We start from the raw sequence: 25,418 nt of genomic DNA, 5'->3' as shown, positions 1-25,418 counted from the left end.
ATGTACACTTTGTTTATAAATAGTTGGAACTACTGGAAGACAATGTAATAGCCCCTGATTTTAGGAATAAGTTTTATGTTTATGTTTTCCCTGATTGCGACCTGCCATGCTATGTCTCATACCTGTCCTTCCTTCAACTAACCAAACAACGAAACAACTCAAAACAATTATTTCCTGTGTTTTGGAAAAAAGTTTCCATAAAGGAAAAAGAAATCTCCCAATAAAGTGTTTCTTGCAACTGCGAAGCTGAATAGAACAAATCTATACTCTGAAGAAATTAAACTGGATTTTTCTCATGCAAATTCTTTCTTCCACAAAGATGTCATGTCATCATCTTTGGAGTTCTGCCGCCAAAGAAATTCAATCCTTTTTTTCAAATAATTAAACGTCTAACTCCAGTTATCCTTCTACTAAGCAAACACTATGACAGCAGAAACACATGAGCTCACCGAAGTGTTAGTGTAACAGAACAACCTATTGCTGCTGAGTCCATTCTGACTCATAGAGAACCTACAGGATGGAGGAGAATTGCTCCATACGGTTTCCAAGGAGTGGCTGGTGGATTCAAACTGCCAAACTTTTGGTTAGCAGCCTAATGCTTAACCACTGTGCCAGGAATTAAAAAGCTTGGTTTCTCTAGAATAAGAGAGGCTCCAGGGACTATAAAGCAGAAGACACAGGAGGAAAAATCAGAAAGGGTGGAGAAATCCTGAAACAAGATTTATCTAAGAATTATAAAATTGTGCCTCGGTGAAGACCTATATAGCAGAACCAACCCTATTTCTGGGGAAAAAATAAGAGAATCAAGTTGAGAATACATCTTTCCATCACTCTCTTAAGCCATGCGAAATTCTGCCAACATATAAGCATACAATTCTCGGTACTTATTTTTAGCATAGCATACTGTATCTCAGTTACTGGTTAACCTTAATGCCTCCTTGCTAGACTGTGAGCTCCTTAAGGGCTAAGATAGAGTTTCATTACGTTTTTAAATCCCCGACACATAGCACAATGCTTTCATTGCATAACATACGTGTTGAATAAATGCACACTGAATAAATAAATAACAAAACAAAATCATGGACCTGTACAGGGCATAGAAGAAAGAAAGAAAGAAAACTGACGGAACAGAATATAGAGTGAATACAAAGAACCTTCAAGATGGCTTTCCTTTAAAGAGGATGAAATTGCCTAACATTATTAGGTTAGTGATTAGGCCAATGACGTTGAGTCCAGAGTTTGTCCTACCACATTATACTTGCACCATAAATACATCTACTCACTAACTCTATTATTAATGGAAATCTTTCCCTGCAGATTTTTTGAAGGTAATGAACAGTCTTGAATGGAATGGTGATTAGGTACAATAGAATAAGAGATACAAAAGTTGAGTAACAGAAGCATCATTCCCTTATATAATACAGAACCACATTCTGGGGTGGAGAAAAAGAGGTATCTATGTGTCTATGTGTGCTGTTTTCAGTGTTCATGTATGTGCATCTCTTTCTTTATGTGTTTATATAAATGTGTATGTGTATACATAAAAATTATATTTTTATGTCATTGCTAGAAGTGATGCTATTTTCCTTATCACTATAATGAAAGCTTCCATAAGAAAAGAAGGGGTGAAGAAGAGGAGGGAGGGAGAGAGAGAGGGAGAAGAGCTTGGACCATGCAGAAGAATATCAGATAGCAGACGGCATCATAAAAGTGCACCATCTGAACTTTTGGAGGACCATGCTTGGCATAGATTTGCTGCCACGAGGTAACTGAACAAGCTGATCAAGCAGTAAATTGGTGTTCAAGTGGTCTCTCTGCCAAGAAACGACAATGACAAGTATGTATGGAAAGTAGTTCCAACTTGCAGTGTTTTAGACGAAACACAGAAACTCGCTAGCATGAAATGAAACAAAATACAAGAAACATTTTTTCAAGTGTCTTGTCCTTCCCTAACACCTGCCTTAGCTTTCAAGAGAAACTAAAATCAAGGGTTTTTTTGTAGTTGTATGAGAAATGGAGGCAGAAAGAGAAGAGACAAGGCCAGACTGTGGGTAGTGGAAATATATTGTTAAGTAAACACTGACTGATGACATCTGCACTTCTTATATTACCTTGGGATAAGTCAGTCTGGCAGGTGTTCTGGGTTTTTTGGCCAGGAACTCAGCCAGCTTTCTGCTGAAATGGGATTTCAAGAGGAGCCTGATTACTCAGAATTATACTATCTCTCATCCCCAGACTGAGGAAGTTGATGGAGGAGAGGAAGAAATAAGAACAGTTTCTTAGAACTGTGTTCAACTCATTGTGTTGGAACTAGCTCACCACGAGGGAATGCAAAGAGGAGAACTGAACCCGACCTCACCATTTTATCACAGCTGAATCACTCTATCAGGACATCTGGAGAATAAATTATTCTAAATGGACTCCACTGTGTTTCTTTTATGATATTTTGATTAAGGGAGGTGGGATGCATCATCCACATAAAAGGTCACCTTTTTTTTTTTTTTTTTTCCTATTTTCCATTCTTTCCATAAGTATCAAATAAGGAAATGTGAGGAAACATTGGCAGTTTCAGAACTGAGAGTTATTGCCGAAACCATTGGCTGGAATATGATACCTTCACAAAGGTCTGCTTCTCTTGTGTTTTTCTCTTTTGTCTTTTTCTTTCTTCTTGTCTTTATTTCTTGATCCTCCTCCTCCTTCTTCTTCTTTTTTTAAATTTTTTATAGATAATAACTTGGTCAGAGAATAAATAGTCCAGTATTATTGATTAAATATACAAATTTTGTATGAAATCTTTATTTTATACTCCTATTTTAAAGCACATATTTGGGTGCATGAATTTCAACTCTCAACTGGTATATTGGCCTCACATGCAGTGAAGCAGTTGCCACAGGAACTATTTCCTTTTTATATCAGACTTATGAAGCTCTGACTTAAACCATTAGTGGGGCTCGTATTACTTTCTTTTTGCTCCACTATTCTTGAAATAAAACACTTCAACGGAAAGCTATCAATTTAACGAAATGAAAATATTTCAGTGCAGTTTTCCACAAAGTAGAATGGAGAGGACTCTCAAGAGACTTCTGTGGTCAAATAAGTTTGAAAAATTCCAGATTAAACAAGTTCTTATTATGGAACTCACCAGAGCCTTTGCTATGCCAATGTGCATTGCCAAACTCTAAGTGGGGACTACAGTAAACTGTATTTCTCAAATAAATGTAACCATAGAATCCCATTTCCCATGGGGCATCTGGTGGCATTCCGGTTTGATTAAACATCCTTTAAAAAAAAATGCTGGCTTAAAAACCTGCAGAACACAGGATTCTAGCTGGCAGTAGTACAGAAATATCCATTTTACACATTTACTGCATTCAACTAAAACCCCTAACCTAAACAGATGTTTATACTACCAAACACTGTTTAGTAAACTTTAAAGGAGGTTTTAAGCTCTTCTGAAATCCCTTCCATTGTTTTCAGTTGAGAGAATAGAGGAACAAGCCCTTTGGAGTGACTGTCTTGCCATTTTATAGAGAGTCTCTATCTCATTTTATTTCTTCCAAATTGGAGCATTGGTAAAACTTCTCCACAATCCCTTTCATAGCCGTTTCACCATCTCCTCTCCCCTGCCCATTTCTTCCCTTCTCAAGGATCGGGGATGGCCAGACAAGACAGAAGCTGCTAAAGATAGGGAACCATTTTAGCTACTTCTCCCAGGTTCATGTAAACGGCTTCAAGTGGCAGAATTTCCTCCCTCTGCAAAGCCATAGGAGAACTGAGACATACATGCACTTCCAGGGCACATGGCCCATCCAGATAAATCGCACAAGGGGGAAAGATTTTTCAACTTTACCCAGGTTGATTATTTATCCCACAAACATATTGCTGGATAGATATAGATAGATAAAATATGGTCCTTGCCTTTGAGGTCAAGGACCACCCTCTGAGAATAATAGACATTTCATGCAATAAGGCAAATAACTCATTATTGAATCTATGGTAAAAGTGTATACAAACAGCAGGGGTACCAAAGACTAATTGGTCAATGTTAGAGAAGATGGGAGGTGCCAAGAAAAGCTTTATACAGGAGATAACACAATCTGAATTTTAAAAGATGAAAACATGTTTGAAAGGAGATTTAAAAGGTGGGTAGGAAGAAGTATGACAATTAAAGCAAGTGAGAAAAATCACAGTTACCTGGAATTTTGGATTAGTGGGCGTGGTTACACATGACTACATCAGAATACAAGGTGTCCAAGCGGGAAGTTTGGGAAATAGGCAATAGGCAAGGACATGGAAGGCTTATGTAACGTGTAAATCAGTTTGGGCTTTACCCAGGATATTACTTGGCACCTCTGTAGAAGTTTAATCAAACCTAGACTTGCATTTGGGTTGATTACTCTTGTAGCAGTGATGTTTTTGGATAAATTTCAAGAAGTGAGTGGTTAACAATGCCATATTCCAAGAAGAGGTCTTATAATTTGAGGACTAAAAAAAATAAAAATAAAAAAATCCCTTGATTAAGTAATCCATTCATTAGGAAGTTAAGAGTAATAATGGCCACATAATTTTCAGTGGCTGGAATCCTGACCATAATGCCTTAAAGAAAATGAATGGAGGTGATAGCTGAGAGCAAAAGGGATAAGAACAAGGATAGTAGCCAGAGAGAAACATTTATAAGAGAAAGACTAAAGAAACATCTTACCCTAAAGAAAGTCTAATCCAAAAAATATAACAGAGAGAGGAAAATTGTTCTCATTGATATATAAACAATGCACTATTACCTACTGTTAGAATTCCCTGCTAACTGATAGGTTGTAGGTGTGAGTCCACCCGGGAGCACCTTGGAAGAAAAGCTTGGCAATCTACTCCAAAAACTCAGCCATTGGAAATCCTATGGAGCGCTGTTCTCCTCCGACTCATATGGGGTCTCCAAGAGTCAGAGTTGACGGCAACTGGTTTACTGGTTTTATCTACTATTAATACAATATGTGATTCAATTTCTTTACAAAATAAAATAGTATAAAAAGCAAGACATGTGCCTGATTTTTAAAATTAGTCCTGTGATTGCAAAATCCTTCTAGGAGGCATTACATTAAAATGTCCTGTCTATTCTTTAAGTCCTGAGTGGACTGAACAACTGCACAAATGAAACTAAATTAAACTGGTATTGGCTAAGATACCTTGACAGGCTAAGTTTAAATTTACAGAAATAAGGGTTCTCAGTCTGGAAGAAAACAGAAATTATTTCTGCTCATCTAGACAATTACAGCCAAGAATGGGGCCGTTCTATTCTGTTACATGGCATTGCTATGAGCCAAAATGGACATGATAGCACCTAACTACAACAACAAATCTGCAGTAGAGGTTATGGTGTCATATGGGGAGAGCAAAAGATGGGGAATCTCTCTTTCTGCATCCATCAATCAGCCATTTCCCCCGCTATTTTCAGCTCAGACCCCACTGAAAGAAACCACCAGTTCTGACCAGCATTGCTTGTCAGACCTGCCCACTCTGTACAGCTGGCATGATGGTTGGTGCTGGCTTCTAAAAATTCACTCCATGTATGTGAGAATACTTCAGTCTAATGCCACCGGTATTGCCATTTTCTATAAAATTCATATATATCTACAACTCCACAAATGACAACTTTATATAAACAGCATCCCAGTCACCCATGATTTCCTTCTTTTATTATGGACACTTGTACCTGAAGATATATGTGTATGTGGGTATATACATACACGTAATCAAGCCTACTACTTGTTATAACCGAGAACTACTTAACAGACAGCAGAGATAACCTGAGAGTTCCAATTCCTCCTGTTTGTTGTGACATTCAGAGTTATTGAAACTGAAACTGTGGTTCTGAGGTTATATGTAAAATATTTCCTAATCTATCAAAAATTGTGACTCAAGGACTCTGCTCAACAGACACTGGGCCATTGGAGAGTCAGACAAAACTGGGTTGGAATCTAAGCTCCTCTCCTTCCCTCAGCAGGTGACTAAACATCTAAATTTCAGTTTCCTCGATAAGAAGCCTGCGTTACAGATATCAGAGCACTTGAAAAACAGTGATAGATCCTGGCCCATCAGGGAAAGTGAGTAAAGGGCAGTTATCTTTTCTGTGATATGTTTGCTTTCCCTTCTTTAAGAGAAAGATCCCGTGCCTCAGGCTTCTTGTCTGTGAAATAAGGGACCAGAAGCCAGTAACAACAAGGCTTAAGTGTTTTCAAATACAAAATTCAGGAAATTGGTTTACTTTCCTAAAAAGTTAGATACTACTCAGCAGACTTAAACGACACTTTATTTTAAATGACTTGGTCAGGTTTAAATCTCAGAACACAAACTTTTCCACAGGAATTGTAATAAAATCACAATAGATAAACGTTAGACTGATTCAAGCATGTACAGAATAAGTTTTGTAGTTCAAAAACTACTAACTGATGGTAAGATGTCTGTCCGATTGTACTCACTGCATCATCCAGTAAGTTTCCTGTACTCTTTTTTCCAGAAGATTTTGATGAAGGAGAAGGCAAAGGAGAAGGGGAAGAAAGTGTTTCTTCTTGTTCAATCTCTTTTTCCAATTTTATCAAACCAGGAGGCTCCACACCATACCTTTTAAAATATACCAGATCAAAAACACATGCATAACTTACAGTGATGCATTTACTATATGTTACATTTGATTATGAACACTCTATGAGTAAATTGCTCACCTTTAAAAAAGCATTAACTTTTTCTGGCATTGAAATAGTAAGCTATTACATCAGCATCATTTTGAGCAAGAAAAACACATATGCCTTCTGTGTATGTAGAAGTGTACATATATGAACACATATCTAGTAGCATACTAAGAATAAATAGAAATATATTGACTAAACAACATGAAAACCATCTAAAAATTAGTCTTTGTTATTCATGTTTACCCACCGTAACAATATTAGTGTTGTAATTAAACTCCTAGTTTGAGCTCAAGTTTCTTAAAGGTGGAGGTAAAGTCAGAGGGCTAGGGTCAAGTTTGAAAACATCAACACCCAGAATAAACACGTTTAAGTGATTTAACAGAGAAGGTGTTCATGGTTAATTGTACACCTAATACAGGTGCAGAACAATGCATTATGGGTCATAGAGTAGCATAGGTCATGTTCTTAAGAACAACATAATGAACGAATATGTAGTGTTACTGGGGAAAGCATTAACAGAGAGGAAACACTTAGAGAAATAATGTAGAATATTAAGTGATGAATTGTGTATTATAAATTATAAATGTCATAGAAGTTCAGAGAAAGAGAGAGAGGTAATTGTTATCTGCAAATTTATCTCCTATAATTGTATTTTCCTTAAAATTAGGTTTGGTTTCCTTAATATATATCAAAGATAATTCTATAATTTGAGAGTTGGGGCCTGTGGGATCATCTAGGTATACCCTCTCATTTTTATAGATAAGAATATAGATCCAGGAAAGGTATATAACTATTTAGGAGCGGGACGTGGACTCCAATGCAGGTTTTCTGACTTTGGGGCTGACACCATTTTTCCCTGACATTTTAATCAGATGATCTACAAGTGTTGGAGATGGGAGGAAAGTTGGGTTTTGAATAATCTACTAAACAAACTGTAGATAGAAAGTAAATATGCTGATTATAAGCCCAGTACTTTAGATTGAATCGTGTATTTGTATATCATTAAATGCAAAAGCTTAAATTATTGCCCTGTTTTGTTCTAATGGCCTGTTATTTTAACTGACCTCACTATACGTGTGTTCAGTATACAACTTTAAGTGTAAGCAATTTCTCCACTCTAGAGGTTTTGTCCTTGTAGAGAATGCTCAGTTACTTTGATTCCTGGTCTCTCCTGCTTTACTCACTTCTCCTCAGGGAGGATAAAGGAATTTATTAAATTGGTAAATCTGAGAAAATAAACTGAGCATGCTTCACTTAGTTCACCCTTCTTCCCCTAGGGATGGAGCTGCCCACAGAGAGGTCTCCGTTGGGACCCCATCCTGATTCTGCTCTACTTATGACTGGTTAGTTAATTTGCTTAATTCTGGAGTTCAGTTAAAGACACTAGCCATGTGTTTCAACTCTGACTTTATAAGTTATAAAAGTGGTATTTGATGTTTTATCTGCTACTCTTTTATTTTCTACTTTTTTTGAGAATTCAGGTGAGAAGGAGTGGTGGGGGTGCTGTATGCCAGGTGCTCTATGAGAGCTGGAAAACTTACAATTAAAATTCAGTACAAAACAGGTAAACTGGCAAAATTCAACTGAACAACTGTTATTTTGAGAACTGCACTTAGTGAACAGAAAAATTTTTAGTTACATATATCATTACCTAAAAAATCTAGGCACCATTTATCATAGTTTTAACATTTTATACATATTTGCCAATTAATGGGACATTGGTAGCAATGTACTGGCCTATAAATTTTATAACTTCAGAGACCACTGTCTATCTGGTTCCTGGCTTCCCAACATCCACCATGGATGCTGACGCACAGTACGTACTCAATAACGACCTTGTGAATGAAAAAGTGTTTAATGTATTTTCATATAACAAAGATTTCAGATTCAAGTATGGATTTGGTCTCAGTGTTTTCAATCCCCTAAAACTCAACTATCAATTTAATAAAACAAGTCAACATTAAATGTACAAAAATGCTGTACCAAAAAAAAAAAAAGATTTTCTGGAAGAACTTAAACCTTGTCTGAAACTAAAGCACTTTTTTTTTTTTTTCTAATGCTCATTAATTAACCTGAACTCTACACAGCATCTCATTACCTTTGGAACATACTAACAGTATTCACATGGAGACTTGTTTATCTTCCTTCCCTGAGTTAGGCTTGAACTAACTGTGCCATTAACCTACTCTTTAAGTTTCAGCAAATCACTTAACCTCTAAGAGTCTGTTTTCTGTCAAGAAAACAGAGATGATACTAGCCTACTCCAGAGTTCTAGTGTAGCAGTGGTGGAAGGGAGAAGGAAGAATGTCAGAAAAGCAATGATATTAAACATCTTCAGTGTGTCTGGCACAGTGGGACATCTTAATATACATTACTTCTGAACTTCAGTTTTACTTCAGTGGTAAAATAGGAATTCTAATTCCCACGTTTTAATATTGTTATAAGGAATTACAACAATATATGTTGCATGCGTAGAACGGTGTCTGGCACATGGCACGAACTTTGAGACTGCTGTTGATAAGTTAATTGATTTATCAAGGGTCATGGAGTTCCTGGGTGGCACAAATAGTTACGCATTACACTGCTAACTGAAAGGTTGTCAGTTCAAACCCACCTAGAGGCACCTTAAAAGTAAGGCCTGGTGATCTGCTTCTGAAAGGTCACAGTCTTGAAAACCCTATGGAGCAGTTCTACTCTGCACACATAGGGTTGCCATGAGTCAGCATCAACTTGATGGCAACCAACAATAACAACAATAGCATCAAGGGTCACAAAACCAGGAAAGTGCAGCACTGAGGCCCTGTCGCCAAAGTTTTTGCTCTTTTGAATATATTATACCACCAACTGAGATAATGTAACAACCCTTCAAAATTAAAGTGTTATTCAGAAGCAAAGTACTAGGCTCCCTATAAATTGATTTTCTTAAGATTGTGGAACATTATGAATATCTCAGTGTTGGAATTTAGCAGACAAGACTCAGCTCTGCTACTAACTCATTGGATGAGCTTGGGTAATTCTTTTAATCTCTCTAGACCTCTTTGGATTCTTAGTTCCATCAAGGCATAACGTTCGTGTTTAAGTTTCTTAAGAGAATAAAATAAACTTGACTATGAGGCTAGAGGAATTTAACACTAGAAGTCACAGGCAATTAAAGTTCAATCATAAAATAAAATATATTTGAAAGTATAAATTAGTCCAAATGGAAAATAGGATTTCATTTGTAACTGTCAGTGGATTCATGCCACCTTTAAGGCACAGATTGCACAATTTTTGCTGGTATTTTAAAAAGTGAAACAGTAAGAAAAAATACGTTACTAGAGTAAAAACAGGTTCTGCTGCATATCCAATACAAGAAAGGTAGCCTAAGTTTGAATAAATTTGGTAACAAAATTACACATAGAAAATCATGCCCTGGAGATTTTTTTTCAATATGGGAATACTGGAAATTAGCTATGCCGCAGAACACTGAAAATCAAAACTAAGCTCCAAATCTCTGCTTATATTGGCTTTTGAGTGCTTCAGGCTGCCTAAGGTACAGTCAGCCAATCCTAAAATGCACACTTAAATACGATTCATTGACTTCCTGTCTGTCTGGACATGTCAACAGGCTGTAAATCATGAAATTCCCCTTGGGTTGGGGGCCCACACCTGCAAGTTAACAGTCACTAAATAGACCTTTTCTCTCCTCTCCAAAAGGCTGTTTTCATTCTGGTTTCCATGATTAACTCTACACCATTTCTCATTTCTAGTTTATCTACGAGGTTTTCACAAGTTTATACTGTTTTCCATTCCTTTCCAACTACAAGATTTTAGAATCTTAGAGCAGGAAACTGTTGTTCTCAAATTGAATATACTTCAAACCAAAAATAACAAGAAGGTTGACCCCCACTAAAACCAAATTCTCACATGTGTACACCACAGTGATATGAAAGTAGGGTGACTACTCAACGGTGAGGCTTTTTTTCTTTTTGTCTCATTTTAAAAGAAAATACAAAGTACTAGGTAAAGGTTCTGATGGTTAACGATTTTATTATAAGATTCCAGGAATGGATTTCCCATTTTTCTAGCACATGACACAACTTTTGAGATTGGTCTAGATAAAATATCTGAGTTCCCAAACTGAGCTCTAAACTAGAAATTTACTCAAACTATTCAGTAGGCTATAATTTACAAACAAAAGATATTTGGGGCCCACTTTACTAGAATTAGACACCAAACCAAACTCATTGCCATCAAGTCGATTCCAACTCATAGTGACCCTGCAGGACAGAGTAGAACTGCCCTATAGGCATGGGTTTCCAAGGAACGGCTGGTGGATTCAAACTGCCGACTTTCTGGTTAACAGCGAGCTCTTAACCACTCCGCCACCAAGGCTCCTACTAGGGTTTGAGGGACAAATTTTAAAGCCATATGAGAGAAATACTCCTTCTTAAGGCATGTAACAGATAATTTATGAATTCTCGCAAGATTTTTTTTTTGTCCAATTTATCTTACGTTTTAAAGCAATTTAAAGATGGATTTAATTGGAAGGAAATTTCACCCATGTGAAAACGTGATATTTTTAGAAATCAGATTCAAGTGTTTTCACTAGGATATTATTATAGCCAATTAATTATTCTTATATAAGAATATTTTGTTTTTTAATAGAATTGCCTTTCATTATGCCATGGATTGAAATGAGAGACTAAAGAAAACATTCAAAAATTATATTTGGAATGGCCATAAATTTTGTTCAAAATTAAGGAAGTACTCAAAAATAAAAATCGTATGAAACCATAAATCAAAATGTCTAAAGTTTTTACTTTTATCATAAAGATAATCTTAATTATACAGACTGTCAATATACTGAATTCATATTAACTTTTTTTTTTTTTCCAGCAATGAAGGTCAACACACTGTCACTAAGAAGTTGTCTGAGGTTTTATTGACCTGCTTTTGCTGACTGTTTTACTTTTCAGAAGACAAACACGCATCTTTTACATTTAGAAACTGACATGCTCTCTGAAATATTAGCGGAGGGATTTCACTCTCCAGTGATGATAGTTCTATTTAGTTGAAAATAAGAGGCAATTTTACCCATAAGTACAAGCATAAGTGGTCTCATTTTCCCACCCCAGAACTCAGAGAAGCCCACAGCTCTCAGGAGGACTTCACCAGTGTTCCCAGGCAGGAGAACATGGCAGAGAATCAGAAAGTATCCTGGGAATCATTTGTGAAGAGATGTTGATGCTTGTAAGATGATATTCATGTAATTTTGAGAAGTAAATGTGTATATACTCAAATATAAAAAATTATTCGTGTATCAACGATGAAAAACACAAATCTCACAAGACTGTACTGGGATTTTTTTAAGGTCTGAACCCCACTGTCATGTGCGCAAATTAATGTTGTGTCTTTGAGAACTCTCTTAAACTCATTTCTAGTTTTGGGTAAAGCTATTTTAACTCAATTATTTGTGAAATCCACCCTGGGGGAAGGACTAGAAGAGGGAAGGAAGGAGCACAAATTTAAGAGTCTAGATACAGGCTTAATGTATCCAAAGTAAAATTTAGGAGTAAAATTAGATTTGGGGGATGAATTTCCCTTTTCCTTTAACTGATGCTTTAAAACAAGAGGAAAGATAGTGTGGTTTGGGTGAATTGGGTTGCTGTTTGTAAAGCACAGCTGACCTTCTATTAAAATAAAAAAAATCTTCCAATGTGTACAAGCAGAGAAACTTAAATAGAAATTTATACTTAACCGTTCAATCTATCCTGTTGGTATTGGATTATTTAATATCATGCTAAATATAACAGCCAAAATAACACTATGAGTAAGTATTAGCATATTTTCTCTTTCTCAGTATAAGTGTACAAGAAGAAAGGGAAATTTTACAAATTAGGTAGTGTAAATGCAACAGTTCTTTTAATTCTTACATAACTCCTTCGTGAAATCAGTGTATTTTTTTCTAATGTGAATATCAGCTGACTTGGTCATAAAGTATGGTCAGAAATGGAGCAACCCAGAATCACAATTTTAAAATAGTCAAAAAAAAAAAAAACTTAATATGATGCTTCACCTTGCAATTGATAGGTCATTAGAATTCCCTTTCATTAGCTGAGATTATAATTTCTTTTAGTCTATGGCAAGGGGAAACTTATGCCAGACTCAGACTGGAAGGTAATTCATAAAGGAATTTCATCACTGGTAGCAGGTCTTCTGCCTTTGATGATTTAACCAAAGTTAAAATGTTCAGTTCAGTAAGATTCCTAACCAGAGTGCTCAGGTAATAAAAAGTATACGGACAAAATAAAATAAAATCCAGAAAGCAGGCAAATAATATAAGCTAAATGGGAGAAAAATGTCAATTTTGGCTAATTTAGTGATGGTGCAAGTCTCTCTCTTTACCTCTATTCCACAGTTTTCAGAATCGTGATGCTTATCTGATTTATATATTTAGATTATTAAAGCAACAAAATGGAATCTGGTATTTTAGAATATTTTAAAAGTAAAATTAAACAACCAGATTCTCGTTTAAGTAGAAAATACACCTCATCCAGCTTCTCTTACTCTAGTATTTCAGTGGTGGCAAATCATTTATTTTGATTTTACTTTGTGTGTTTTCCTTCCCCCTGTATTGTAAATGGAAATCCCTGGATGGTGCAAACTGTAACACGTTCAGCTGCTAACGAGAAGATTGGAGGTTTGAGTCTGCCTAGAGGTGCCTTGGAGGAAAGGACTGGAGGTCAACTTCTGAAAAACAGTCCTTGAAAACTGTATGGAACACAGTTCTACTCTGACACACATGGGATTGCCATGAGTTGACATCAGCAACTTGTGGTGGTGGTGGCATTTTTAAGTTCCTCATTCTTAGAGGAGAAATGCTAGGTGATTTTTATTCCTTTGGCTCAGGGCTGTGTCTCCTGCACCACAGAAGGAAGCCTGCAGTTTGGTGGGGGAGTGGGTTTAGCAGGATCCTAGCAGGAGCAGGAACGTTTGCCCTGCTCCCTCAAAGAACCCATGGAGGTGGCAGCACTGAAAGGGGGATGGAATCCTAAGAAGCAGCCAGATGCTATAAGCTTTTAAAGGTCTATGAGAGCTAGAATTGTGCCTGAGTAGTAGAGACCTGAGTGGATTGAAGACTGGGAGGTCCTCTCTCAGAGACCTTGGCGCAATGCCAGGGGGAATGGAAGGAGAGTAGAGGAACCTCCAAATGTCTCAAATTGGTGAATTCTTTACGCCTGGTTGAGTGGAGATTCGGTCCTATTTAATTTGAATGAAAAAAATAAATAAAATAAAGCTTGTATCCAACTATTGTGGTAAAGTAAATTTCACACCTGGTGTACAGTTAGTTATGATTATGTGAACTACAATGTTTTAAAGAACTTGGGGTAACTTCTTCTGAATATAGGTTGATTTTATATTTGGTCAAAAAGTCTATCATTGGAAGCAAGTTTTCCACACATTGCTATAATTTGTCCATGTGCATATCTTCTGTTTTTTTCCTTGATTTTCTTTAGAAATTCTCTATTTGAGAATTTATGCCCAGAGCTAACTCTCATTTTATCTTATTAGTTTATCTGATCTTAACCAAAAAAATATAGCCATATCTAGACCACAAAACATTTTATAATTAATCCTGAATTATTATTTTACATCAAGCTCTTTTCCAAACCTTATTTCTTCATTTCTAGTTCTTTGGGCTTCATAGAACTATCAGAAGCCCTGTTTTTATTATTTGCAGAATAATAGAAGGGAAAGCATGAAACCAAAGCAAGCCTGCTTAACTAATAAAATCTCTACCTCTGCTTCTTCAGCTATGGTTTCAGAAATACCTTCTTTTTTTAATCTTTTTTCAAAAGAAAAGATTCAAAATATGTATTTACATAAAGATTCAATTCTATGTCTTTCTCTGATCATAAATACAGAAAATAATTTTTTAAAATACCCCCCACCCCACTCAGGGATGGAAATGAAAACAGATCAGAGATGAGAAGTAGAATAGGGTTAAAAAGGGGCAAAAGAAAAAGAGGTTTTAAAATTAAACAACAAAAAAGGAGAGAGGGAGTCATGAAGGAGAAAAGGAAGGAAGGAGGAGAGGGTGGGCATGGACTTTCCACTAAGGAAAGAGTAACTGTTAAATAAAACATCATGTACAAGATTTTATTCCCTTGAGAAAGGGTTGGAGGGAAAATGTACTTGATTCAGAGAGGTTTATCAAATGCTTAGATAGATGACTTTGACAGTAAGATCGTGATGTTAAGAATATTTATGGCATACTTTTGTTGAACTGCTTTCTAGATTCATACTAATCATATTTGAACAAGCAGCTTTTGTCCATTAAGTTTAAGCATCAGCAGTGAAGAGCCAGCAAGCTTCTCTGCTGCTTGGATGCTGAGATGATCTATATCTCTCCATCACAGCAGTAGTTTGACCTACCTGGCTGCAATCCGGCCAAGCTCTAGCAAACAGAGACACACTTCTCTGGGTTGCTTGTGAAGGACTGAAAGACAAGACGGAGGAGGCACCTTTATAACAGAAAGGATTGTAATGCAGCTCAACAGAGAACAGGCTTTCGGATGATCCCCATCCCTCATGCTCCCAGGAAAAGAACTAGTCCATACACACTTTTTCATTCTGACATTCACAGAAATCGTCCTATACAACAGTGTACTTGGTGCTACTGAAGTCTTAAAGCACCTTTCAAAATTCTTTGCTCAACCTTTCCTAAAAGCTGTTAGTCTAAAGAAATCTCACCCTGAAAATATTTTCTTCAATTAGTTAATATTGTTAAGTCAATATTGGAAACATATGTAGCTGTAATTATGATATAGACAGTTAATAGATGTTTGAAAATACACAGCACACATAGCCATGGAGAAAAGACTGATTTTTAAAAATCCTGGGTCAACCTTTACCAGTGATTTTAGCAGTAATGATTCAATGAATAAGGATAAATACTATACTACACAAGTCTTTTGTTATCCTCCAAATAATGACGAGTGTGAAATGAGACACTGAAACTTGATATCCTCTCCAAATCTGATTAAATGATACTTTAGAAAGAAAAATATCTTCAACTGAGTGGATTTTGTAAATATTTACCAACCTACCATCAGCCAGGTTTGCCCTTCAAATGAGAAAATTAGAAGACTGTGCTGTGCATTTATATTTTTATTTTAATATAATCTTATTACTTAATAAATACGTTGTACTGATAGCTTCAGACACATTCATAATGTGATAAATCATACTTGTTTTTGTTGAGCCTATCGGAGAAGTATGCAGTGCTTATGCTACTATTTTATAAGCAAGATTAGGGAATTAAAAAATATTGTTTTTCAAAATATCTAATAAATGCAACAGATATTGGAAAATGTTATTGCATTGAGAATTGTCTTTGCACAGACATGGTTAATATCTTAATAACTGAAGATACTAGCTTATTGATAATTTTTTTAAAAAAATAGCTATAATGCTTGAATTCTTAAATATAGAATTTTGTAATGATTCAATTTCCCAGCATTATGCTATTCCCTTAGCTTAAATATCAGATTCCTTCTCTCCACAGATTGTGGTAATCCCAATATTTGGCCTGCTGACATCACAATGGAATTGTGTGGGAGTGTGCGGTGAATAGAAAAATACTTTTACTGGAATAGTGAAAGTATGTAATTTTATTTGCTTTAAACAGACACACAATTTTATTATTGTCTGGTTTTAAAGTATCATTTTAAAAACTTTTACAATAAGTTCTAAATCCCATTAGTAATGCTCTTAAAATAGAATTGATTTTGGAAAATCTTAATTACAGAATATTTCCATTCTTGATAATAGAAATTTTAGTTTCAGCTGACCTTCACAGATTTTCAGTTGACCTTCACAAAACCCTAGTTACAGAAGCCTCAAATTACTTCTAATTAAAGAGGCTTAAAATAAAGATAATTACTACTTCCAGTTTCAAAAGTACTGTTAGCTGACTCAGGGAGTCCTGGTGGTGTAGTGGCTCAGTGCTCAGCCGCTAACCAAAAGGTCAGCAGTTCAAACCTACCAGCCACTCCGTGGGAGAAACAGCCACTCTGCAGAAGAAAGATGTGGCAGGCAGTCTGCTTCCATAAAGATTACAACCTTGGTAACTCTATGGGGCAGTTCTAATCTGTGCTATAAGGTCTCTATAAATCAGAATGGACTCTACAGTGACAGGTTTTTGTTTTGTTTTGTTTTTAAACAGTGGACTGGCTAGAATGATACAAACTTCACAACTTTTGACACATTAAATCAACTTCAGTGCATAGCAACATATGGCCTGTAAAACCACACAGGCATCCATTTCAAATGGAGAACAATAATAAACGCCACAAAAGAAATATAACAAACAAAAGCAAAAGGATGAAAATCGATCTTCCCATCTAGAAAATCAATGTCTTCCGATTTGGACTTTTTCACCCTGTCCATGGTACAAAATAACAAACAGGAGCTTTGAGTGGGAGAAAGGACTACATAAAATCTCAGGAACATTTTAAGGCCTTGTTAATATCCTCATCTTAAGTAAGAGGTAAGTAGCTGAAGCTCTAGGAGCCCTGGATATAACTTCATGCATTTCTTGATGGAAACAGTATAAAAACATGAAAATTATTCATGAACAGAACAAACAGCATGGCTATGCAGGAAATAAGCAAATATAAAAAGTAATACCTGACACAAATATAATGGTTCTTTAACCAACTTATTGTACATCTTCTTAGGACTATGTCAACATTGGTATGTTTGGTATGTAAATAAATAAATGTCAAAAAAAAATGTATATAACTCAAATTTATTCTGAAAAAGAAAATAATGAAAAGTGCTTCCTATATTACCCACATCTGCTTTTTCTGTTTTTGGAAAAAAATATGTGGAAAACAGAAAAATCAGATGTGGGTAATATAGAAAAGACAATGTGATATTTAGGATGCATAATTATTTTGTATTTGTTTGCTTCCTCAATTTAGCAATCAATTTAAGACAAGTTTTGTGGGCCAAACCTTGAATGCTGACTCCAACACTGACTCACTAAAAAATCATTTTGGAAAATCAAAAAGACAGTGCATGATTCTCTATTTTGTCTCCTTAATAGAACCAACCTATAGAATTGAAGACAAATCAACCTCTTCCCCTGCGTCAGCTCTTAGGAAAATGCTAAGACAAAGATAATGATTGACTTCCCAGTTTACTTGGAAAATACATTCTCTTAGAAAGCAATAAAATAGCTTCAAGAGAGACCAATAATATTGCCTCACTTTTTCAAATATTGATCATATCGTGTCTGGCATCTGTGGCCAAAAAATATGAATGTTTGATGACTTGTAAGCAATGAATGAAATAATACAAAAGAGATTCACAACTTCTGCAGAACACAGTAGTACCTCAGAAAGGATTGTATCTCTTAATATCGAGGAGGAGGAGGAGGACGTGGTGGTGACAGCAGTGGTGACAATGAACAAACTGAATAAAGACTAAAATTTTACCTATCATTTTGAGAAAAGGCAAGAATTTAAATTGTGTGATATTAATTTAATTGCAAAAGCACACTCATTCCTATAAAACTAAATTCCAGAGTCTTCAAGTATCTACATTTTATATAAGAGGTGACCTTGTTTGATTTTCGCAGTGAAGAAAGTTTTAATTTAAAGTTATATAAATGGAAGGGGTACAGTGATCCTGGGCGTGAGCCAGAAATATCTAGGTGTGAATGTCAGCTCTGACACTTACTAATTGTGTTATTTTGGGGGGTTACTCAATAAAACTTCAGATTTCTGAAGGAAAAACATAGTGTCTACCTCACAATATAGTTGTGAGGATTAAACAAAATAATATTTACTGTTATTCTTAGCACAGTGTTTAGTACATAATAAACAATTGCCAAATGTTTCTTTGTTATTGTTGTTATTGTTAACTATATTTTAAATATTATCCCCATTTGGCTTAGTCAATTAACATTAATTCACTTTTTTTTTTCTTTTAGCGTTTTTTGTGCACCTATTGTGTGTCAGTCACTGTACTAAGTGGTGGATGAAACCTTGGATTAAACACACTTTTGCTATTGGAGATATGTATAATTTAGAGTGACCCTATCATAACGCATATATATTTATTTTTTATTATTTATGTTGTACCAGAGATAGTTAACTCTAAATTCTATCAGATTTCAGATTAAATAGGTCAATTTGGCCAGCATATATAGACAGATATAAATCAGATATACTATAGTCATTATGAGTTTGTCTTAAGTATAAAGCTTAAGTAACAATTATATTAGAAAATGTATCATTTTTTGAAACATAAAACATCTTGCCATTAATTTTCCTGTTCCTAAGAATAAAATAACTTGTATGTTTCTATTTTTAATAAATTATCTAAGCTGATTATATATTGCATATATTAAAAGATCAGATAACTCAATGCATGTCTTTGTCAGTATGATTAGAAATCCAGCTTTTAGTGGATTAAGTTTGAACTAAAGCCTTTAGATTGAGTCATGTTTACTACACATTTTAAACATGATTACTGGTTCTTTTTTTTTTTTTCAAAAAAGTTAAGGAACTTCCCCTTACACTGAATTTTACAGTAGAAAACATTTTTATTTGCACTATATCATTGTAACATCAGTGTGGTCTCTTATTTTGAATTGGGGCTGAAGAAGGGATTGCTGTTGCTTTTTTTCTTCTGAACAAAGTCTCTCCAAAACAAATACAAAAGCTCCCTAGTCAATGGTAATTATTATGCAAAATGCTTTATCATTGGAGGCTTGTTTTTAAATAATCAAAACCATCTCAAAGAAGAGCATAATGCAGAACACCTCCGGGAAAAGTAACACAGATCCCTATTCAAAAATATGTGGCAAGAGACTCAATCTCATATCCTAGATTCTGTAAAAATCTCATGGGCATTAAATGTCAAATGGAATGCTGCTAGATCCTGGAACAGAAAACGTGGCCTTCTGCTAAAGCAATGGATAGAGTTTCAATGTCACAAAATCTGCAGGGAATAAACTGCATTAGACCTTGAATGTATAGGTCGCCTAAACACATTAACATATGAACAATGAAATGAACACATGGAAAATCATCTTATCCCTTTGGTTTCTACACAACTAGAGGTTACAATATTCACAGCAGTCTTGAAAAACACTGTTTTAGCTTTCGATTTGGGAAAAAAAATTAAAAGATTATATTTTTCTGGCTAAATCTTGAAAATATCTAGAAAAAAATCATTAATTAATGACCCCCCACTTTTCCAGAATCGAGAACAGGTTCCAATCGTCAGAGAAAGATATAGTAAACTGGAAGTCAGAAGAATTAACTTCTAATCCAGGCTGCAAAACTTTCTTATCTCTAAAACAGGCATCATTCCATCTACTGGTTTTTCCATATGAGGTAAAATGGCTAAGTGTACTTGGTACGTAATAAGTACTCTATAAATGTTACTCCTTCACACATTAAGTGTGGTCCACAGACCAACAGTATTGGCATCACCTGGGAACTTGTATAAATGTAAATTATTGGACCCCACCTCACACCTTCTGAATGCAGAAGAATCTGCCTTTAAATGGTTTCTCTAGGAGATTAATGAGCACATTAACATTTGAGAAGTATTAATCAGTTATAATTATAACAATAAATATTAGTTATGATTCCTATATCTATATGGCTAAAATATTTTAACATGCTTTGCCAAATGAAATGTGCTCTACAAATGTGAAGGATGGCAGTAGTGGTGGTGATGATGAATGGAGAGAAAATGATTCTTGCACTGAATTAGCCCTTAATGAGAAGTACGAGCATTTCTCCCCTGCCAAAATCTGTAAGGTACAAAAGATGCTTCCCAAGAAAGCGAAGTGATAGTTACAAACTGCTCCCCATGTCATGTCACTCCAAATCTCTGAGTTTAAAGATAGGATGCAATTATAGGGTTAACGCCCTAATTTAGGGGCCTTAAAATGATCTGAAACATACTACATTAGGCAAATCTGCTGCAAAAGACCTCTTTAAAGTGTTCAAAAGCAAAGATATCACTTTGAGGACTAAGGTGTGTCTAACCCAGCCATACATAATATTTTCAATCACCTCATATGCATGTGAAAGCTGGACAATGAATAAGGAAGACTGAAGAAGAATTGATGCCTTTGAATTATGGTGTTGGTGAGGAATCTTAAATATACCATGGACTGCCTCCCAGAAGAATGAACAAATCTGTCTTGGAAGAACTACACCAGAATGCTCCTTAAAGGAAGGATGGCAAGACTTTGTCTCATATACTTTAGACGTGTTATCAGGAAGGACCAGTCCCTGGAGAAGGACATCATGCTTGGTAAAGTAGAGGGTCAGTGAAAAAGAGGAAAACCCTCAATGAGATGGATTGACAGAGTGGCTACAGCAATGGGCTCAAACATAGCAATGATTGTGAAGATGGCGCAGGACCAGGCAATCTTTCCTTCTGTTTTACATAGAGTTGCTGAGTGGGAATCGACTCAAAGGCACCTAGCATCAACAAAATGATTTGAAGCCAAAGAAGAATTCTGCAAGCTCATTCATTGTGTGTGTGCGCGTTAGTATCCAGATTTCTTCAGGATGTCTCATCAGAATGATTTAAAATATTATATGGAATCCACATATAAGTCATATAAACAAAGAGCGTTCCTTCATAATCTCATCAGAAATGGAAGATGTATAGAAAAATGTGGTTAACTGCCTTTACCACTAAATTGAGAAATGTTCTGGAATAAGTTCTCTTTTTGTCTTCAGCACCCGGCACTGATAGTAGCCTTGAAATAAAGTTTGTTGAATTAATTAAGTCATTGTCATTGAAATCAGCAGAGGCAAAATCTTTTCTAATTTGATTTATATTTCTTTTTTTCTTCCTCCTCTTACTTGAGATAATCATATGCATTTCTAAACTTAAACAAAGCGTGAACTTCTGTAACGCAGTGGTGGGACTTCTGGAGGTAGATGGATCTGAATTAAAATCCTAGCTGGATCATATAGAAGTTGTGAAATGTTGGGCAATTTATTTTAATTTTCTACGTTTCAGCTTTCTTATCTATAAAATGATGGTTGTTGGAAAAGTAGATGTGGTAGCATATGTGAACAGCTTACCTATTATTGATTAAGCAAATAAGTATTATTATTAAACATTCTACAGTAAAAATTTATTCCTGGAAAAGCTAGAAGGTTGTCCACTTTCCTAATTCTACACTGACTCTGTCAAGTCCTTGACAGACCTATCATTCCAGGAAGACATTTCGCTCTCTCATTCAGATTCACTATTGTTCTCCCTCACATTTTCTCTGGCATGGAAAAATGGCTAAATTTGGAAAGATTTTCTTGAGTGCAAAAGTAAAAAGTGAATCGAGAAGCCAACAAAGTACGTTAGAAGAACAGATGTTGAAAAACAAAAAAAAGTCTCAAATAAAATGTTCCTTGGAGAGAAATAAAGTGAATATAAATAACCCAGAACTCAATGAGTGCCCTGAAATCATTACTCTATACAAGTTCTAATAAAAAGTCATGTTTATTTTTTCCCCCATAGCAATACTCTTATAGTCCACAACAATAACAATAACCGCAGCAAAGGAATGACGTATCAAACACTGGAAGACAGGTATGGAATCTTTTTCTGATGCAACAGATGACTTTAAAGTATAAAATGAAAAAATGTTAAAGATTAAAAATCCATAGATGATCCTTTTGGCTTTTGAAAAGTAGCACTTTTTTTTTTTTTATAATGTTACAAAAAATATTGTAGAAGGGAGCAGGTAGATTAGTGTTTGCCTCTGAAGCAAAATGGTGACCAAGATTAAACAGAACAAAGGATTCTGGAAAACTGTGCTCATTAGAATGCTGCATCAAACAAAGACAGTACCGCACAGCAAACACAAAGACAGATCATAAAAACAGAAAATGAAGTAATACCCAAGCAAATCACACACATTGACATGCTAACACAGCATACAGCAAACCCTTTTTTGCTGAGTAGATGCTTTTCTCAGAGAAACAGGTGAAGAACAGTCACTGGCCTCCAAATCCTATAATCATCCAATAACATAATGATATTGACACAATTACAGCAAGCCAAAAATTGTGTATTTTTCAAGTTTACCCCATCTTCCCTTTCTTCCATTTCCCAAGCTCACCAGAATACAGCCAAAGAAAGCAAAACAAACAAGCTTCTGGAAAAAAAATTACATTACCTTGACAATGCAAATTTTATAATATACTCCAATATAAAAATATCATTAATGGAAGGAAACAGTTTATTTAAATACTTTAGAAATAGTTAATCTTCTAGAAATTATTAAATTTACTGTTAGGAAGATTATTGACTAACGCATTCTAACAACTTTCAAATCTCTGTGACATTGAAAACAGAAATACTTTCATACATAGAGCCTTTTAAACATTTTTCTTTTCTTTACTCCACAGTTAAAAGAATATTCATTTCTTTTAAAAGAATTATTGGGGGAATATTTTGTCATTAGAGTGATAAATTGCATACTTTTAAATTAAAGAAAACATTCATCTTTTTAACGTAAAGCACACTCCTAAACATTAAGGAATCTAATGAAACTACTTATTATTCTTAATAAATCAGAGACGTGAAAAAGAAAATCCCCTCTAGTCATGAATTTGTATGCCAGCCTGGTTTGAACAGCAGGAGTAGGGGGTGGGCATTACATGCAGATCCTTAAGGTTAGAGTATGCTCAGTGGTACATGCAATAATCTATGTCATCTGTTACTACAGCAGCACACAATTCTATAACCACTGGAAATGTCAGTTTAATTTCAACAATGTGAAAAAATTCTTATATTATGCTGATGTGTAAAAATTTATGTCAATAAATACTTTTCTATGCAAATTTGTCTACATTACATCTTTATAAATAAAATTAATTGTTCATTTTTAAGATTATAGGCCATGCTTGTTTACTTCCTAAAGTTTGCTAAATAGATAATTGAAGAAGAAAATGAGTAGCACTTGTGACTTAATTGCTGTTTATTTGTCCTTCAATTTCTGACTCTGAATTTTTTGTTATTTTATACTAGATATAAATGTGTTACCTCATATTCACAGTATAAAATAATTGCCCCATATTCTTAAATAGTTTTCAAGAATATTATTTTTGTTTGGTGTCTATAATGAGTATAATTTGCAAAAGCTACCTCCAAATGTCATCGATTCAGTTGATTTCCATTTTATTTACTGTTAGAAAAACATTTTATTCGACATCTTTGTGCATTAATATTTGCGCCTATCTCTATTTATTTCCTTCAGATAAACTTTTAGAAGTGGATCAAAGGATATGAACACTTCTGAGGATTTTGATATATAATGTCAAATTGCCCTTCAAAGAAGGCATTCCAATTTCCACTTTTCTTCAGTAATGTATAGAAGATCCTATTGTCCCACATCCTCACCAACACTAAATATACAATTTTCTCAATTTTTGCTTACTTAGCAAATGACAAAAAGGTATGTAATAATTTTCATTTGCATTTATATTATTCCTAAGGTATCCAATTTATTTTTAATATCTTTATTGGCTTTCTAGAATCATGAATTGTCTGTTCATGATCTTTGTCCGTTTTTCTACTGGTTCATTTTTGAAACACTTATATTTTCATTTCTATTCAGACTATAGTAAACTTATAGTATAACAACTGACATTTAACAGAGGAAAATTCTCTCTCAAGAAGTCCACAGAAGAAAAATTGCAGGGTTATGTGCTGTATGTGATCGTTATCAGGTGGCGTAGGAAGTTATCTAACATGCATCAAAAAGACAAGAAACACAAGAGATGCATAAGAAAATAAATTGCTGTCCATACTTTACAGGTCATCCCAACACCTTCCCTAACCCTCTGTGATTTCTTGTCATTAGCTATTGTGCAAAGGGAGCAGATGGAATGAGTTGTAAATCAAGATTCACTCACAAATCTTTGTACCAGAAAGCTCTGCCACAGAGGGTGGAATATCAGTTGCCACGAAGATAAGGATGCTTTATACAGGCAACGACCTTTTGAACAGCTAAAAACAGAAGCCTCTTGATACACACTCAGTACAGTGATCTACTTTATCGTTCATTCAAACAGATTTTTCCCCTTCATCAGGGCATCTTTTCATTTTATTTGCTGTTCAAAACACTAGGACACAAAGGATGCTCTTCATCTTGTGCGCTACTGAAATGAAATCTTGAGGTAGGAAAAAGAAAAAGAAAAAAAACTCTTGCCCTAAATTCTCTTTCAAAAGTGAAGTGTGAAAAGACATCAAGCAGAGTACACAGTGTTATTGTTGCAAGAAAGTCAATTCTGCAAGTACAGAGTCCAAGGCTATCAGCAGGGGCTCAGTTGCTTCCTCACCCACAGTGAATTAAAAAAAAAAATCCGATGAGAAAGGATTCCACTTGGGGAAATGGAATTTCTCATTGTCCCTCCTCTTGATTATCATTAACACCTACGGGCACAGATGTTTCCTTTCTCTGAATAATCCTAAAGCCAACGTTATAATATTGGCCCCCTTCTTCTGTCTCCTCAGGGCTTATTATGTCCTATTCTAAGCAGCAGAAATTTCAAATTTATTTTTTCACTGAATAGCAAAACAGAAAACCTCTTTGAATCAGATTGATACCCATAGGACTAAAATTTTTTTTTTAATTTTTATAACCTTGAAAACTCTGTCTTATCAGGCCTTCTTACATTAAAGTACATTTTAATTGCTTGC

General features: G+C 35.2%; 1 protein-coding gene across 2 annotated transcripts in view; it reads right to left on the bottom strand.

Moving 5' to 3' along the window:
- The window catches only part of GAS2 (growth arrest specific 2), a 130,191-nt gene that overhangs the window by 53,885 nt on the left and 50,888 nt on the right, over positions 1 to 25,418 (bottom strand). For both annotated transcript variants that reach the window (XM_004369719.2, XM_004369718.2), the window contains exons 5-6: positions 15,102 to 15,165; positions 6,474 to 6,615 (exon numbers count right to left, since the gene is read on the bottom strand). In XM_004369719.2, coding sequence (XP_004369776.1) covers positions 6,474 to 6,615; positions 15,102 to 15,165 — 206 coding nt within the window. The remainder of the gene's footprint in view (positions 1 to 6,473; positions 6,616 to 15,101; positions 15,166 to 25,418) is intronic.

The sequence above is a fragment of the Trichechus manatus genome, unplaced genomic scaffold (genome assembly GCF_000243295.1).
Source record: "Trichechus manatus latirostris isolate Lorelei unplaced genomic scaffold, TriManLat1.0 scaffold00006, whole genome shotgun sequence".
NCBI lineage: Eukaryota > Metazoa > Chordata > Mammalia > Sirenia > Trichechidae > Trichechus > Trichechus manatus.
Note: the sequence above shows the minus strand (reverse complement) of the source record. Positions and strands in the feature narration are given on the sequence as shown.